This window comes from Odocoileus virginianus, chromosome 6, assembly GCF_023699985.2.
Source record: "Odocoileus virginianus isolate 20LAN1187 ecotype Illinois chromosome 6, Ovbor_1.2, whole genome shotgun sequence".
Classification (NCBI taxonomy): Eukaryota; Metazoa; Chordata; class Mammalia; order Artiodactyla; family Cervidae; genus Odocoileus; species Odocoileus virginianus.
The window spans coordinates 15015333-15034402 of NC_069679.1; the positions used below are offsets into that span (position 1 = coordinate 15015333).

The 19070-nt window shown below is 47.5% G+C and overlaps 1 protein-coding gene across 6 annotated transcripts in view; it reads left to right on the forward strand.

The window, feature by feature from the left end:
- The first annotated feature begins 4815 nt into the window (after window positions 1–4815).
- Window positions 4816–19070, forward strand: part of SLC7A7 (solute carrier family 7 member 7) — a 35682-nt gene continuing 21427 nt past the window's right edge. Inside the window, exons 1-4 of one of the 6 annotated variants that reach the window (XM_020909300.2) lie at window positions 4816–5306; window positions 5529–5601; window positions 7667–7778; window positions 11816–12358. In XM_020909300.2, the coding sequence (XP_020764959.1) occupies window positions 11860–12358 (499 nt within the window). In that variant the 5' untranslated portion in view covers window positions 4816–5306; window positions 5529–5601; window positions 7667–7778; window positions 11816–11859. Of the gene's footprint in view, window positions 5307–5374; window positions 5602–5867; window positions 5978–7666; window positions 7779–10655; window positions 10760–10792; window positions 11461–11815; window positions 12359–19070 lie in introns of those variants that run through there. The other 5 variants (XM_020909323.2, XM_020909294.2, XM_070468866.1 and 2 more) reach the window with 5 other exon arrangements.

A 19070-nucleotide genomic window follows, 5' to 3' on the forward strand; every position in this document is an offset into this window, starting at 1 on the left:
AGTGTTGGGTACAACTTTGTGGAAGTCACGTCCTCTCAGACGAAACCGTTCTGGACTGTCTCCCCACAGCCTTCTATCTCCTAGCCACGGTCACTAGTCCTTTGAAATTTATCTCAGTTGAGTAACATACACGTGACCTCATTCTGTCTTCTAGCATCACTGTAACGTGTTTTCCTCAGCCGGAGTGAAATCTACAGTGAATAAAAATTAGGGTTTCAGTTCTCACTCATTTAACAAAATTGAAGAGCTTACATGTGAGGAGCACTGTAGTCAGTGTGGAGAGCAAAGCAAAGGTCCCTATTCGGATGCAGCTCCCAGTCTAGAGAAAGAGGACAGTAATCATATACATTACAGTAATATTATAGCTGAGATGAGTACTGGGAAGGGAAGTAGGTGTTGCTTGTAAGCATATCATGAAAACTTGATCTGGAGTATAGTGTCAAAGAAGGCTTTCTTGAGGAAGCCGAATTGGAGCTAAGCCCTGATTCCATTTTATAAAGCTACCACCGCACATTGTGTACTATCCATGGGAAAGCCTTGTGAGGCAGGTACTAGTAAGTAGCAAACCCAGATCCTGTGGCTTCCTCCCTCTTTTTTTTTTTTTTTTTAATCTTAAATCACTTACAGACATACTTTTATTGTGCTTTGCAAGTACTGCATTTTTTACGAATTGAAGGTTTGTAGCAACGTTGCATAGAACGTCTTACCAGTGCCAGATTTTTCAAAGAGCATTCATTCTTCGTGCCTCTGTGTCATATTTTGTTAATTCTTGAGATAGTTCAGACTTTGGCATTACTGTTAAGGTGAACTGTGATCAGTGATCTTTGATGTTACTCCTGTAATTGTTTTGACATTTTTTAGCACCTTTTCAATTAAATTTTTTTTTTTTTAAAGACATAATGATAGGGAGAGAGTGATGGACAGAGAAGCCTGGAGTGCTGTAGTTCATGGAGTTGCAAAGAATCAGACATGACTGAAAAATAACAAATGCTAGTCACACTTAATAGACCATAATGTAGTGTAAACGTAATGTTACATGTACTGGGAGACTAAAAAATTCATGTGATTCTCTTTATTGTGATATTTCTTTAATTACGGTGGTCTGAAACTGAACCTGAACTATCTTGAGGTATGCCTGTACTTACCCTGGGGAAGTCATTTATCTTTAACTTCTTCATTGACAAGAGAGCTGAATATATCACATTTATAAAAACATTTTAAAAATGATAACATAAGTGAAAGTGCTATAAAAATGGTGACGCTTTTACAGAAGTGTCCATTACTCTTGTGCTAGGCTAGCCACTTAAATACATGCTGACTAGGGAAACCTGAGGGAGTGGTGTAATGGTCTATCTGGAAGTTTATCATTTCCTTCTGCAAGACTGGGAAGTTTTTCCACAGGAGGTGGCTCTGAACTGCACTTTGAAAGAGGGGAAGGGTGGATCCTGGTTTAAGGAGTAAAAGGCGACTGTTTGGATAACAATAAGAATGGTATAGGGGAGGGCTGAACTAGAAAAAAGGATGAGAATGAAACAACCTTGGCTATAAGCCAATGGATGGACCCAAAAACTTAGCGAGGGAAGTAACACCATAGAGTACCGTTACCATTTTACATTCATACACTTAATTTTCAGTTATCAAAACACTTCTGTATAAATGATATAAACACTTCTATTGAAATTTTCATAATAAACCTATAAAGTAGATAAGACAGAGCAGGAAGCAGTCACTATGGAGATGGCTTGTAATTTTCAGAGATCAGGAAGTTGAAGCAAAATGTGGCTGTGGATTTATTTTACAGTTGCAACAATGACTGACTAACACCTTTCCCAAGCCAGCCTCCATGTGTCTTTGGCTGGTTCTGAGAGGCAGCTGAGGCAGACAGCACTGAAATGCCATCACATAATTTACAGTTGGACAATCAAGTAATAGAAACCAAGGGCTGGAAAAATAAAGTCGGTGTTAACATTCAAGATTCATAGGAAAGCAGGCTGGCACTACCATCAACACTATATAAAGAAGTTAAACCAGCGATACTTATGTCTTCTAGTAACTCATACACTATGGGTACAAAATCATAGAAAAGGCCACATGCATTAAGGTGAACTGATAATGTAGATGATAATTTCTCCAAAGACATACAGATAGCTAATACACACATGAAGAGATGCTCACCATCACTCATTAGAGAAATGCAAATCAAAACTACAATGATAAATCATCTCACACTAGACAGAATTGCCATAATCAAAAAAATCCACAAACAATAAGTCCTGGGGAATGTGTGGAGAAAAGGGAACCCTCCTGCACTGCTGATGGGAATATGAATTGATACAGTCACTATGGAAGACAGTATGGAGAGTCCTTAAAAAACTAGGAATAAAACCACCATATGACCCAGCAATGCCACTTCTAGGTATGTACCCTGAAGAAACCAAAACTGGAAAAGACACATGTACCCCAATGTTCATTGCAGCACTATTTACAATAGCTAAGACATAGAAACAACCTAGATGTCCATCGACAGATGAGTGGATAAAGAAGTTGTGGTACATATACACAATGGAATAGTACTCAGCCATTAAAAGGAACACATTTGAGTCAGTTCTAATGAGGTGGATGAACCTAGAACCTATTATACAGAGTGAAGTAGGTCAGAAAGAGAAAAACAAATATCATATATTAACACATATACATGAATTCTAGATGGATGGTACTGATGAAACTTCTCAGAGCAGCAATGGAGACACAGACATAGAGAACAGACTTATGGGCAAGTGTGGGGGAAAAGAGGGAGAGGGTGAGATGAATAGAGTAGTATGGAAGAATATACACTAACAGATGTAAATAGAAAGTCAATGGAAATTTGTTGTATGACTCAGGGAACTCAAACTGGGGCTCTGTAACAACCTAGAGGGGTGGGAATGGGCAGGAGGTGGGAGAGAGATTCAAGAGGGAGGGGGCATATGTAAACCTGTGGTTAATTCATGTTGATGTATGACATAACTCAATATTGTAAAGAAATCACCAAAGATAAATAAATATTAGAAAAAAATAATGTAGACAGTATGAACTCCACATGCAAAAGTTAACACATGTACTAGTTTAATAGCTGTGGGAGTCGAGGAGCCAGGGCTGGAGGATTTCAGGGCAGGATGGGAAGCTAAATCTGAAAAACTGGGGAATGTGGGAAGGGAAAGGTCTTTGGAAGGAAGATAAGTTCAGCCTTTGACGTGGTTAGAGTGATGTGGCAGGGGGACAATCTGTGGGTGGTAAATAGCAGGAAATAGGTGTTAGGATTTTGAGAGGGAGAGAGAAAGGGAACTCTAGGTGCTGACAGCTAACATCATCGGCATTCTCAGGGACCTTATGGAACACTGTTGCAGGGGGAGGGTTTTGGCACTTGGACAGCACTCCTCAGTGACTTCTCCAGACTGAAAGCCACAGGAAAGCGGCTTCATCATCCCCTAACTCAATGTCTTTCAACCTCTGGACTTCATCTGGCAAAGGCTGGAGGTAACAATGGTGAGAAATATCAGGAATCTGAGCTCCATGTCTTTCCCCCTTAAAGTCCTTTGCCTCTCAAGGGCTTCACACCATGACCTGTATTTGGCGTTAACATTTTGTTTAACCACTGATGTTTTTGTCCAACATGTTTATTCAAATATCTTTCTGTCAGGTCTGTATAGAGTAATTTCTGTACAAGTGCACTGAGAATTTTGGTTCTTTTCAAACTGTTGTGATGAGTAATGATGACTTTGGAGAAAAAACATAAGTAAGGCTGACTCTCAGTGGCTAATTCCACCTCATTTTGCAACCTCTTCCTCTTTCAGCATTGGGTGACTAAATTCTAAGATTGAAGAAAAGTGAGCTATTTGGGAAGTGTCTTGTTTCACATTCCTTCTTAGGACAGCTCAACAAAGATCTACATCACTGTCACTCAACGCAAGAACTGTGGGAACTGACAGCTATAAACCACCCACTCACACAATACATAGCTTTGCATATTATTTCCTTATTGCTTATGTAATTTATTGTAACATATTCCTTTTCTTTTCCCATGGCTGTCAAATCCTTGCTCATTCAGTATAGGCTAAATTGTGTGTTAAATGCCCCAGCTTCAACATGGGTAAATTATAACCTCAGGGCTACACTTTTTTTTTTCTTGCCTTGTCCCTGGGAAGTCTCTTAAGCTGTGTGCTTTTCCACCAGACGGGTCTTGAAGGTGGGTGGTTCGTTATGAATCTCTGCAGTGAATCTTTGGCTTTAAAAGATGCCAAAGCTGGACTGTCCATAAAGTATACAAAAGGAAATTGTATTATTTACAAGTCATCTTTTAGTTTTAAAACGTGGTGAAACATTTCCAGATTCCTTTCCTTGAATTAGCCCAGCAACTCCCTTTTATTGGGTTCAGGAAAGGTGCGGTGGGGACTCCAGCCTCTGGGGTACCCTCAGCTCGGACATCTTTGGTTACGTGCTGCCTCCTGGCGGCGGCTCTACGGCCTGATACCTTCCAGCCGGGTGGAGACCACTTGCTTTAATTTGGGATCTCGAAGCTGACGCAACAGCTTCCCCGAGGGGGCGGAGAGTTGAGTCGCCCTTCCGGGAGACCCCTCCCCTGGCTCCTAGCGGGAACGTCTCCCTCCCCTCCCCCAAGGTGCTTTGCGGTCCAGAGTCCCTCCGGAGTTTCAGCCGAGAACGTCTCGGGGTTGGAGGCAGGGTTGCCAGGGTTTGGGGCCCTCGCCCAGAGCCCCTCGGGCCCGCGAGCTCGAGCTGGATTTGGGGGGGGGGGGAGGGAAGAGGAAGCTGAGCGCTTGTGGGGCGGAGGACGCCTCTAAGGGTATCCGCGGTCATTTTCATTTCCCAAGGGCAGCGCAGCTCTGGCTGAGCGAGGGCAGGGCAGGGGAGCGGGTTGCGGGGCCTCTCGGTTCTCGAACCTTTGCGATCTTCGACTACACCCACCACAATCCCCCCGCTTCTAGCGCCTCCTGCAGCCCGGGGAGGGGCGGGGGCCGCTTGGCCAGGTGGAGGGAACGAAGGGGTCCAGGTGAGGTGAGGTCCTGGTGCCCCAGCGCAGAGCCCGCCTCGGCCTCCGCAGCCAGATCTGGACATCGGGGGCTAACCGAGCTCTCCAGAGGGCTTTGGGGACGGGCAGTGGCTGGGTCGGGGTTGGGAAGGCGAGACCCTGGGGCTGCAGACACGGAAAGAGGGCCGAAAGAGGGAAGTAACGGGAAACGACGGGGACGACGTCAAGAGGCGGGGCCGGAGAGCCCGGCTTGGGGGCAGAGTGGGAGACCGGGGCAAAGGTGAGCGCGGCGCGCCGGCCCGGCGGGGGCGGGGGGAGGGGCGAGGGGTGCTGCGGGGGCGGGGCTGGGAAAAGAGTTCCCGCCGAAGGAGCTCCTGCAGGGTCCGCTCTGCTCGAGCCCACCTGCATCTGCGTGAACCTGAGCACTCGCCTCACTCCGCCTTCGTCCCCTCTGTCCTTTCACCGCTTCGCCGACGTCGCGCCTTGTTCTCGCCGCGCCCAGACCGGCCACCTGAGCCTGGGTGTGGGACAGCAGCACAGAGCTTCCGATCGATCGCGGAAGGCGCGTTAATGAGGTGCTTTTTGTTTTTTTTTTTTTTTCCCATTGGTGAAACAGAAAGTCCTTTTCAAACCATTCTAGGCCTCCCAGTAAAACTGAGAAAACTATACTTTTTCCTTCCCTTCAACCCATTACTATAAAAGAGTAGATACCTTTCAAAGTTGCATGGGAGCCAGGCCAGCATAGGAGGGCCTGAAGAGCAAGTGCAAGACATTCCCGGAGCTCAACTTGGAAACCAGTCTAGGAAGAAAGGCATTATTCATCCAGTTATTCTTCCAGCAGACTTTTTTTTTGGACTGTCTACACGGACCCTGCGCTGGGGATACCGGTGAATGAAGAAGCTCCCGTGGGGCTACGTTCTAGTGGGGGAAGTGACAACAAACTCACTCCAGGTGATAGCTGGTGCCTTTAAAGAAAAGTCAGGCAAGGTGAAGGGGATGGAGATTTGCTGAAGGAAGAAGTTACTCCTTCAGAGACTCCTCAGGGAAGGTCTCTTGAGAGTGGTGTTTAAGCACAGACCTGAACGGAATGAGTGAGACAAAGAGCAATATCATGGGGAAGAATGTTCCAGGCCAAGGGCACAGCAAATGCAGATGCTTAGAGATGTCAGGGCTTCTGTGGCAACAGCAAGGGGGCCAGCGTGGCTGGAGTGAGGGGAGGTGGGTAGGTACCATTTCCAACAGGGGCAGCCTTAGGACTGTCTTCCTAGGATTTCCCTCATTTACAACTTGGCCCTGACTCCAGGGTGGGATTAAGGGGCAGGCCAGCCTGGGTCTAAAAGGGCCCTGAATTATCCTGGAGTAATTCAGACTTTTGGAGCCGATGAGCTCTGATTTCTGTCTCTTGGTGAACTGTAAGTTGGCTCCCTTCCACTGACAGAATCCTTGATGACTGTTTACCTAGACCACCTGTCTCTAGAATAATTGTGCAACCTGCAGGTACAGGTATTAATACAAGTTGCCTAAAGGCAGTGGTCACAGCTGGAATTCGGAAAATGCTGCACCTCGTTGTGAAGTGCCACTCCCTGAGACTTGTGCTATTGCCTACATTCAAAATCGTTTGGTTTGCCTACTAAGAAGCTGTCTGCTTCAGAAAACTGCATGTAATGAATTCATGCCTTAAACTCTACTCTTGAATAGAAAGAATGAGGCTTCCAATTTTTATTCTGAGAAAATTGGTATTCCCCCACTTCTGCTAAGTAAACATTCAACATATTTAAATAATCTTGGTTTAAGGGGGTGCCAACTCATTAAATTGCCCAGGGTGCCAGGGCTTGCTCTGGTCCACTTGCCTGGCTCTTACCTGGGTTGCCACGCGTCACCTGAACCAGTTGGGGACCTGAAGTGTGAGCAGATTTGCTTAGTGTTTGGGTGTGTGCGTGGCTGTACCCCCCACAACTGGCCTTCCTCGGCATGTGCTGCCCTACATAGGGATTGAAGTGGCTGAGGCTTTTGAGATGGGAGCACAGAGTTCTAATGCCCTAACCATGGATCTTGTGCCCTCCACAGGACCAAGGATAGTGTGTGAGTGGGAGTTGAGCAGGGAATGGAGTGAGGAGCCAGGGGAGTTGTAAAGGGCATCAAGGGGCTCCCCGGTGGCTCAGTGATGAAGAATCCTGCAATGCAGGAGACGCAAGAGACATGGGTTTGATTCCTGGGTCGGGAAAATCCCCTGGAGGAGGGCATGGCAACCCTTTCCAGTATTCTTGCCTGGAGAATCCGATAGACAGAGGAGCCTGGTGGACTACAGTCCATGGGGTCACAAAGAGTCTGAAGCCACTGAGCATGCATGCATGCAAAGGGCATCAAGAGTACCCTAGGTCACTGGGAGAACTTAAGAACTGAGTAAATGTAGGACAGCCAGGTAGTTCGGGGACTGAGGCGGGTGGGGGAGGAACTGAGGCTCTGGGTGGAGAAGGTGCCTGTAGGCAGGCAGCCGTTGAGGTCCTCAGGGTCTGAACAGGCAGTCCCAGCTCCAACTCGTTCCCTGGCCCCTCCCCACTGCCGGCCAGAGTCACACATGTGTTTTCCTGTTTTCCGTTTCGGTCCCCGGAGTCACCCTCTGCCTTTTCTGCTCCTCAGAGTCAACAGTTACTGGAGCTTGAGCCTTACCCCTTGTTCCCTTTCCCAGCGCCGGCCCCTCTTCCAGAGAGCTGGTAGCTCCTCCTTGCACCTGTCCAAAGGTCTCAGACAGGTAAGTGATGGGATGGGAGGGACAATGGGCAAGAGGGAAAGTGCTTGCGGGAGGAGAATGGAGCGAGTCCTGAAAGTTGTTTGTTTCCTAGCCTCAGCCCTCCCCAGTCTCAGCCCTCGGCCATGAGACTTCAGCCCTGTGTTAGTGGAAGCCATGGTCATTGAAGTAAATCCTTTCTTGCTTGCTTGTTGCACTTTTTTTTTTTTTTTTTTAAGAGGCTGTTGTAGTGGAATACAGAAAAACAAATGGAGAACTGGGGAGGGAGGAGCTGAGCTTCCAGCTTGGGGAGATGGAGGGAATTCAGCAGTAGCAGAGTGTGTCTGTTTTCTGTTTCTGTCGTTTGGGGAGCCAGCACAGTCCAGTTGGAGCTAGGATGGTAGGACCTGGTATCTGGGGGAGAAAGTGCCTTCCCACTTCAGCAATCTGAGCTTGACTGAGGAACTGTACGCTGGTTCCTGGAGGAGGTGTGTCTGGGTTTTGCTGTTCATGGGAGGAGTCAGGGCAAGGGGCTTCACTGGCTGCTGTGCCTGGCACTGCCTGCTGAGAGCCCTGCTTCTTGTGTTCCCTGACCCCCTGAATCTGAAACTTCTTCTGTTGGATGAGTGTGTTGTCCTGTAATCTCCACTAGGTCCTCAGAGATGTATGCACCTCAGGAACGCTGGTTATCTCCTGAGGTTCTAGACTCTGCAAGATTCTCTTGTAAAGCCTGGGGTAAGAGAACAGTTCAGGGCAGGTCATGCTGGCCCCAGGCTGCCTGAATGATTGGAGGCATTACCTTGAGAGCTGGGGTCTTAGGAAGGAATGTGAACCACCAAAGATGGTGCCTTCCTGCCCACAGAGCTGGTGCTGGGCAGTAGTGAAAAGATGCGATGGGGCATCTTTTCTCTCAAGTCAGCCTCCTCCGTCCAGTTTGAGCCGGTTTATTGAAGAGTAGGCTAGGAAGAAGATTCTACTCTTATAGAGAAAGCATTTCCTGGTGAGACCACTAGGGTGTGCTGTTTGCTGGAGTGTGAGTTTCACCCCCAGTGGGTGATGCTGATTTTGGTACTTTTCAGATACCACCAACCATGAACTAAACCCTGCACACGTCACTCCCCACTCACTGTCACGGTTTCCTCTTCTCTCGTCCCCTTCATCCCTTTCCACTATGTCCCATTAGGACACATACCCATCCTTGGTGCCAGGGAATTTGATCTTCAAAAGCCTGGCATGATGATGTGTTTCCGTGTGCTTTGTTTGCTTTAGAAGTGGGCTCCCTAGAAATAGCAGCACTGCCAGGAGGACTTGTAATCACCTCTCATCCCTGCTAAGGGATGAGAAAGGGGGGAAGCAATCAGGAAGGAGGTGGACAGGCTTTGTTGGAGTCTTTAGCCTGGACTTCAGGCTGAAGGATGGCGGAGACTTTCTTTTAATCTAATCACATCCTCCTCTAGATAATTCATTAGGGAGCCATCTTGCCTAAGAGGAGGGCTAGAGACTGGGCAGGTCAGAGTGGCTGGGGAGGCTGAAGAGACAGAGCTTGGGCTGTGTTGGCTAGCCTGCCCGCCTACCTTGCTACTTTGGCATCCTGGGAGGTGACTTAGTGTCTGCCTTGTGGGGCTGCTGGCGGAATTAAATGAGATAAGGCATGTAGATGTTCAGCAGTGTGTCTGGCTTAGGTAAGTGCTCGGTAAATGACAGTTACTATTACAGAAGCATTTAGTGGGGAGCTGGGAGAAAAGGACAGTCTTCTGGATGGATTTCAAGACTTTTTTGTGAGGGTGGCTTGGGAGACACGTGATCTCTGGGGAGGCTAACAGCAGAATCAGCTTCCTGGGGGTTAAAAAAAAGTTTAAGGAACTGGATTGGGAGGTTGTAGGGTGGCGATAAGGCCCCCTGGGGCTTTTTTGATCTTAGTTCTCTGATAATTGAATAAGGAAAGGGGGTGTGAAAGGGCTTGAGAAGGGATAGAAAGACAGTTGCATTTCAAAATGAACACATTTCTGCTGATAAAAGAAACCAGGAATACCAAATTTAAGTAGCCCCTAAAAACAGAATTTTTGCTTTCCCCAAAATGCTCAACTTCCTCTGTTTTGGACCTCTCCAGTATAGCTCTGGAGAGGTTCTTTCCAGAATAAAATTCTGGAAATAAAATTCTTTCCCCATATTTTTAGGAAATTGGAGTAAACTTGTATTTGGGGAAGGTGTTTGTAGGAATTTATGCAGAGATCCTGGTATGTTTTCTCAAGGATGAAAGGACATGTGAGTGGGGCACAGATGCAGCTAGAGGTTGGAGTCTCACATTTTGATCTTGGAAGCAGCCTGGGCTCAGCCCTCGGGTCATGGCACAAATTTCGGGCAGCCACCGTCACTGTATGTGGGGAAGTGTGCAGAGTTCTCTTAGGACACTTGGTCACGAGTTGGACTGTACTTACACTTCCTCTAATCTGCATGTGAACAAACCTCTGTTACAACGTGCCGCGTTCCCGCCTTTCTAGTGGTGGGGTGAGAGAAGGGGGGCTAAGGTGGGGCCCGGAGGACAGGGAGAGAGGGCAGTGCCTTCCTTCTCGGCAGCAGCCCTGTCCTCAGCTGATTTGCTCGGGGTTGGGCGGGGTGGGGGGGGACTTCCCTGGGGTTGCAGAAACTGCACTCAGCTGACCATGGGTCCTTTCTTCTGGGCCCCCAGTCCTGCCTGGAGCAGAGCTGACAAAGGAGATTCCTGAGAGAGCGGCTTCTTATCGCAGAAACTGCTGAGCCAAGAGCTCCTAGCCTTCCTCTTGTAGATGTGAAAGGCCAGTGAACCTTGGACCCAGACAGTTGCTTAACACCCCTCCCTTTTCCTCCCCCCTCCCTTCTTGACTTCTTGATTTGACTTAAATCCACAAGCATTTGCCTAGCCTTTCCTTTTACTGAAACGCAGGAGGGATCAGGCCACAGCTCTCAGAGGCTGGTCTCTGTGTGGCTGGCTGCTGCTGGCGTCCTGCTTCCTTCAGGGCTGGGGAGTGAGTGTGCTTCCCCGCTTCCCCTCAGCCCTGCTCATCTTGCCCAGTCTGCCTTTACTGCTCTGCAGTGTCCGATCGCTTCCTTTCCTGAGTGCCTCTAGCCCTAGGATCTGTCCACTTGCTTGGCCAGCCTGACCTGTCTTCCCCTAGCTTTTCCTGCTCTGCGATGCCTGGCATCTGCTATCCCTTCAGCTGTTTCCTTGCCTCGGCTTTGGTGCTGTCTGTGCAGTGGCAACACCTGGGTGGGGGGTGGTCATCAGCCGCCTCCAGTCATCTCTAGTTGGGCTGTACATTTGGAGCACCCATCTCTCATCCCTACCTTTTTTGGGTGATGCAACTATGCAGGGATTTGATGGCTAGAGGCCTGCAGACTAGGGGCTGTGGTATCTGGGAAAGGGAAAGCATGGGAAAGTGAAGGACCTGTCTTCTTTCTCAATGGGGCTGAGCTGCTTGGCCTTTGCTGGGGCTGAAGAGTTCAGCTGTTGTTATGGGATGCTCCCTGAGCAGGGGCATGGCTGTGAGTTTCCAGAGAAAGGGATCGCTGAAGCTTTTAGGTTTGCCAGAGCCAGGGTCCTTGGGTGAAAAGGGCGGTGTTGTGTTGAGAACCCACAGGTTAGCTGCTTGCAAGTTTGGTTTCCAAGGTTGCATCTCATCACGTGACAGATGAGGCTGAAATTGGAGGGAAGACAGACTTTTAGGGGGTAAGGCTGAAACACAGGCTGAAGTCTTGATAGTGACACCTGGGAACTGCCAAACTGCTTGTCTTCCTGTCTCCAGTGAGCTCAGATAGAACCAGAATTTAGTTTTCTATTTTGTAAATCAGGTGGGAAGTGCCGGCCTAATGATGAGAAACATGTTTTCTCTCTGAGGATTGAATGCCTTTCTTTTAAGATTCAAGTTGGGGTCATTTTGATGAGCCAGATGGAGAAGAGATTCCATTCAGAGGCAAAGGGTCTCCAAAATGGTGGGCGTGGGTGGATTGCCTATGCTGGCTTCTGGGGTGCAGAGTTCTCTGTAATTGCCAACCTGATATATATCTTCATCTTTCTTCCTTAGAGGGCAATGCCAGGAAGCTGGTGAAGGCTTTCTTCTCCTCCACCATGGTTGACGGCGTTAAATATGAAGTGGCCTCCCAGCAGGAGAGGGATGCCACCCCCTTGGCCAATGACGCCAGCCCCAAGCCAGAGCAGGTGCAGCTGAAGAAGGAGATCTCGCTGCTGAATGGCGTGTGCCTGATTGTGGGGAATATGATTGGTTCCGGCATCTTTGTATCCCCCAAAGGCGTGCTCATCTACAGTGCCTCCTTTGGCCTCTCCCTGGTCATCTGGGCAGTCGGGGGCGTCTTCTCTGTCTTTGGGGCACTTTGTTATGCAGAACTGGGCACGACCATTAAGAAATCTGGGGCTAGCTACGCCTACATCCTTGAGGCTTTTGGGGGACTCCTTGCCTTCATCCGTCTCTGGACCTCGCTCCTCATCATCGAGCCCACTAGCCAGGCCGTCATCGCCATCACCTTTGCCAACTACCTGGTGCAGCCCATCTTCCCAAACTGCTTAGCCCCCTATGCTGCTGCCCGCCTGCTGGCTGCTGCCTGCATCTGTAAGTGGGGCTGGGGCAGGAGGTATGGGGTGGAGCCAGGGGCAGAGGCTGGGGTGTGAGTCAGCTTAGCTGATATGGAACTAGAAAGGAATGACTCAGGCAAACACTTTTGTTGTTACTGTGTGTGCTAAGTGTGAAAATTCAAAGGGCTTCAGTGTCCAAAAAAACCCCAAAAAATCCTTTCTTCCAACTTCTCACTGTAAACATCATTAACAGTCTCTGTCCTTGCTGACCTTTACCTTCAAGAGATGTAGTTTTGTTCTGTTTTACAACAATGGGGTTCTAGTACACATATATTTCTAGTTATTTTTTTCCCAGAATTTATCAGTAGTGTTCTTTTAGACATACAGATCTACTTAAAAAAAAAAAAAGCTTCTATGTTATTGCATGTTAATTTTAAGGCTATATTGTTTATTTAACTAATCAGGCCTCTGTTAATGGCCATTTCAGTTGATTCCAGTTTTTAAAGATAACACACCCATGAATATCCTATTGTGTTTGCATGAGTTTTTTGTGGGCTAGATTCTTTTCTTTTTTTAAACTTACTTTATTGAAGTGTAGTTGATTTACAGGGTTTTGTTAATTTCTGCTGTACAACAAAGTGATTCAATTATACATATATGTATACATTCTTTTTTATATTCATTCCCATTATGGAATATCACAGGATATTGAATATAGTTCCCTGTACTATACAGTAGGACCTTGTTGTTTATCCATTCTATATATGATAGTTGTGTGGGTGCGGAATTGCTTCAGTCGTGTCCAACTCTTTGCGACTCCATGGACTATAGCCCACTAGGCTTCTCTGTCCATGGGATTCTCCAAGCAAGAATACTGGAGTGGGTTGCCATGCCCTCCTCCAGGGATTCTTCCCAACCCAGGGGATTGAAACCACGTGTCTTACATCTCCTGCATTGGCAGGTGGGTTCTTTACCACCAATGCCACCTGGGAGCCCATGTATAATTGATGTCTGCTAATCCCAAGCTCCCAGTCCTTCCCTCCTCTCCCCCCTCCCTCTTGGCAAACACAGGTCTTCTCTTTGAGTCTGTTCACTTGTGTCATGTTTTGGGTTTCATATATAAGTGATTCATATGTTATTTGTCTTTGTTTGACTTCACTGTGTATGATAATCTCTAGGTCCATCCATGTTGTGGCAAATGGCATTCTTTCATTCTTTTTTATGGCTGACTAACATTCCATTGTGTATATATACCACATCATTTATCAGTCAAAGTACATTTAGGTTGTTTTCATGTCTTGGCAATTGTGAATAGTGCTGCTATGAACACAGGGCTTTGCATATCATTTTGAATTATAGTTTTGTCCAGGTATCTGCCAGGAGTGGGATTGCTGGATCATATGGCAACTCTGTTTTTAGTTTTTTTTGAAGAACTTCTGTACTGTTCTCCACAGTGGCTGTACCAGTTTACATTCTTTGTGGGCTAGAGTCTTCTTCTTTTTTAAAAATATTTATTTATTTGGCTGAGCCAGGTCTTAGTTGCAGCATGTGGGATCTAGTTCCCTGATCAGGAATTGAACCCTGGCCCCCAGCATTAGAGGCACGGAGTCTTAGCCACTGGACCACCAGGGAAGTCCTTAGATTCTTAAAGCTATCATTTCAACCTACCCTGGCCTTTTCTCTGTCTCATAAATATTATTTAAATGTGTACATTTAGCAAAGCCGCGTGGAGGTGCCCAGGGGCTGACCCTCTGCAGCCCGGTCCCTCAGCTGCCCCTGCTCTGGAAAAGTGCCCCCCCAGCGTGGGAGGCCCTCGGACCTTGGAGATCCCTCCCTGCCCCTGCTTTGGGGCAGCTGTGGATCTGGGGGAGCCATGGGGCACAGGCGTTTGTGTCAGGTCCAGCTGAGCATGTGCCTGGTGGGCGTCGGCTCGACCAGTGGATCAGGCCTCAGTCACCCTCGTGTGCTGTTCCCGTTCAGTTTTTCCACCGCCCCATTTTACTCTTAGCTTCCTCCCCAGCCTCCCTCCTTTGCCGGTTGTGCAGAGAGCCGCTGTGCCCTGCGGGTGCCTCCTGCGCTGTGTGTGCCCGCGCGTGGGCTCGGGCTGTGTGCGGGGGGCTGTGTGTCATGCTGGCAGCGCCTAGGGAGGGGCAAAGCCACTGCCCTGTGTTGTAGGAAGGGAGTTTTCCCTTGAGGTCTTAAATGCGATCTGTAGTTTCTCTGGCATCATTTACAGATGACTTGGTAGGATGACTTACTAATGAAACTAATTTTAGAATCTGTTGGTCTTGGAGTGCCCTCAAACGTGGGCATATAGTTACATATGTTGTGTAGAGTAAGGATTATTCCACGTAAGTAAAATTTCCAAGACGGCTGCATTCCTTTAAGCACCGGAATTCTACTTTAGCCATCTTGATTGAAATCTCTTTAAAACCAGCGCTCTATCTTCTTGCCTTCATAATGTGACTCTTTCGTGTGTGTGACTCGAGGTCACCCCACTGTACATGTCAAAGCTTATATGACTGAGGCCTTTCCAGGCCCCTGGGGTGGGAATGAATATTTATTTGCTTCTTCCATGGCCTCAGAGGACTGGCTTGACTTCAGGCCCTCAGATTTTCTCCTTTCATGATTTTGATCTGTGTCTTTTCTGACAGCTATTTTTCCTTGATTCTGACATTGGGCCTGCCTTCGGTAGTCTTTTTAATTTGCTGCTTCTAATTTGGGAGTAGGGAGGTACTCAAACTCTTGTGCGCTAAGTACACATATGCACACATGTGTGTCCTCCTCAGAATACATGTTAAGTAGCCACAGTTATGATTAGTCTGGACAGCTCCCTGGTTAATAAAAGACAGAGTTTTGTGACTGGATTTATGGCATATATTTGAGATAAGCCCGATAGAGTGAAAAGCATACCAGACTTGTGTTTGAGGCTGGGTCAATAACTGTGTGTAGTAACCTTGTTACTTCCAAGGTTCTAGGAGCATGACATGAGATTCAGTGAAAATCATAAATCATGACTCAAGTACACTGTTTTAATGATTGTGATGTTTAAAATTGCCCTCTCCCGGTTGCTTGTAGGACTTTGTTCTATCTCTGTGTTCTATCTCTAATAATCTTCAGAGATACATAGAGATCTGGAAGAAGGTTCATAAGGGCAACTGAGATTGTAAGTAAGATTTTAGGGGCATATGATTCATGAGCTTCTTCCTTCAGCTCTTGTTTAATGAGCACCCAGTACAAGTCAGTGGAGTAGGAAATGGCAACCCACTCCAGTATTATTGCCTGGAGAATCTCGTGGACAGAGGACCCTGTCAGGCTACAGTACGTGGGGCCACAAAGAGTTGGACACGACTGAGCAACTGAACACACACAGTACAAGTCAGATGCCAAGACATTCTGTCCAGGTAGCACCTAGGCAGTAACATCTCATTTATCTAACCATAACTCTTCAGGAGGGCTTCCCTGGTGGCTCCGTAGGTGAAGAATCTGCCTGAAGTGCAGGAGGCCCGAGTTTGATCCCTGGATTGGGACAATTCCCTGGAGAAGGAAATGGCAACCCACTCTAGTATTCTTGCCTGGGAAACTCCATGGACAGAGGAGCCTGGTGGGCTACAGTCCATGGGGTCACAAAAGAGTCAGATACGACTTAGTGACTAAGTGACAACAATCCTTCAAGAGAAAACCAAAAAGTAAGGAGAGGAAAAGGTTTACAAGCAGCCAGAAAAGAGACACCCTAGGAGCAGACAAGATGGCTTTCTTCTTGTGGGGAGGTGCTTAGGAAGATAGCACAGGGACTGTGATGTCTGCACTGAATTTTGAATGTATACATAGCTGTCTCCACAGACACTTCTCACAGAGGGAACTGCATGTGAAGGTACTGGGTGCAAAAAGGCGCAGAACCAGTCCAGGTTCAAGAATTCCAGGTGGTTGATGTGGCTGGAATGTGGGTAAGAGAGGGGTGAGAAGGTAGAGACTGGGAATGTAGCCTCAGGGCCAGCTCAGCGGGGGGTGGTTTGTGGTGCCTAAACAGGTTAGATCTTATCTTGGGAGCAGGCAGAAACTTTTGACTTTAGGTGGAGACATGAAATCAGATTTGCTTTGAAGAGGAACTCTGACTTTGTGGAGAACGTTTTTGGAAAAAAGTGAGAGATAGAAGATAGGGAGACCAGGTTAGGGAGCTGAAACCTGAAGGGTGGTGATGGCCTGCACTGTCAGGGAGATGAAGGAATAGATAAAGAAATAGTCAGAAGCTGAAATTTCTGATTCTGGTTGTGGAGGATGTAGGAGCTCTCAGAGATGATGCTAAGGATTCAGGCTTGGACAGATGGAAGGTTGATGGGGTTACCTTCTGAAATAGGAAGGTGGGCAGTCAGTCATGACTGATGAAGTTGAAGGGGGGCGTCTGGGGCTTCTGCTGGGCTGTTCATATGCCCTTTCCGGAGCCATGCCTTTGTTGTGACGCAGAGTTGTCGTTTTCCCACCAAGTCACACTTACCTGGGCTTTCCTGGTGGCTCAGTGGTAAAGAATCCACCTGCCAATGCAGGAGATGCAGGTTTGATCTCTGGGTTGGGAAGGTCCCCTGGAAAAGGAAATGTCAACCTGCTCTTGTATTCTTGCCTGGAAAATCCCATAGACAAAGGAGCCTGTTGGGCTACAGTCCATGGGGTCGCAAAGAGTCAGACATGACTTAGCGACTACACCGCCATCACCACCACACTTACCTAAAAAGAGGCTGATGTGTCCATGATGATGTCAGCCTATTAGTGTACATGGTGAACATACCTGTATGGTTTCTAATGACCAGAAGTTATATGTCCATGATCAAGACACCCCTTTCCTAATACTGTAGTCACTGGGGAACCCATCTATTAATAGTAATCTGGGAATTGTTTGCCAGGCATGTATCCAGAACAAAGAAAGTTTTGACTATTTGAGGAAAATTTACTGAATGTGGTGGGTTCTATAAAATACAGAGCTGAAAGGTAAGAGCGCTTCTTGCAGTCAGTGGACTGGAAGAGCAAAAGTAGTCAGTTGTATGTGATGAGTGCTGGGAGTGGGTGGAGTGGGCTAATGAGTGCTGGGAGTGGGAGATGAGATCCACTCTCAACACTGAAGGATGGAAAGAAGTCAAGCGGCCCATGAAACACCCACTCACCATAGCCCACAAGGCCAGTTCCATCTGACAGTAACTTGCCTCAGACCTCTGTCCCCACTCTCTGCTCCAGCTTCTGACCTTCTTGCTTTTCTTGCAGTTTGCCTGGAATGTTCCTGCTTCAAGGACTTATACTTATTTTTCCTTTTTCCTGGAAGACTTTTCCCCCAGATACCCTTAGAATTTATTCCCTAACTCCACTCATGTCTTTGCACAAATATTACCTTGCTAAAGGCTTGCCTTGTCTAAAATGGTTACTATCAGTCTTCTAGCTGGTTTCCTTTTCTCTGTAGAGGTTTTTTTTTTTTTTTCGGTCGTGCAGTGAGGCATGCAAGATCTTAGTTTTCTCAAACAAGGATGGAACCCGTGCCCCCTGCAGTGGAAGTGCAGAGTCTTAATCACTGGACCGCCAGGGAAGTTTCTTGTCTATAGACTCCTTACCACCTGACATTGATTATGTACTTGCTTATTGTCTCTCTCCCTCTAGAGTGTAAACATCATGAGAGTAAGGTCTTGGTTTTGCTCACTACTGAGTCTCTGGCACCTTGATCAGTGCTGTGTACTGATGTCTGCTAGGTACTTAGTAAATATCTGTTAAGTGGAGAAGGGGCAAGGAATTCTAGGCACAGGGAAAGGCAATGTAAAGGCACAAGGTGGGAAAAAGTGTGGGGGTGTGGGGTGTGGAGGGGGCTGTGGGATGTGGGGACACCGGGGGTACAAGGGGTTAGCGCACAAGGCCAAACCTTCCTCGTGGGTTTAGATTTTCTTCCAAAGCATACAAGGAGCTGTTGCAGGATTTGAAGGAGGAAGGGATGCAGTTGGGGTGGGACATAAGAGCAAGGCTGGAGGCAGAGACATGGGTTAGGAAGCTCTCTTAGAGATCTAGGCAAAACCAGAAAAGCCTGAACTAGGGCAGTGGTAGGTGAGGTGGACAGGATAGATAGGAGAGTATTAAGAAGTTATAACTGGTGCAACCAATAGCTCCTACTGGAATGTCTGACATAAGAGAGGCGGGTGATGAGGAAAACATCCACAAGCCTGTGAGTCTCTGCCACAGGAGCTGAGCCTGTCTTATGATCCACTGGACACCCAACAGACAAACAGAGAGGAGCCGGATACATCTTTCAATGACGAGACGAGGTTTCTGGTTTGGGCAGCTGGTAGGTAGTGGCATCAGTTGCGAGGAAGGGGAGGAGAGAATCATGTTGAAGTTGAAATTTACTTGTAGGATGGTAGGTGGATGTACCCTTTGGGAGCTCAGGGTAGAGATGGGGCTGAGGCTGAACATTCAGCAAATATTCACCAAACACTTGCCATTTTCCCAGCTCTGGTCATCGTCTTTATGAAGGTCTCTGTGTTGCGCTTGTGTGTGTACAGGGTGCGTAACTCACCATCACAATGGATCATGCTAAGCATTGTGATTTTCAAGGCACAGGGGGCTACAGGAGGAAAACTGAACTAGCCTAAGGGTTTGAAAACTCTCTCAGAGGAAGTTTAAACTGGCACCTAGATGAAGAAGAATTAACCGAGAGTAGGGAGGGAAGAGGAGCATCTCAAGCAGCAAGAACGGATGTATGAAAACCTGAAGGCAAGAAA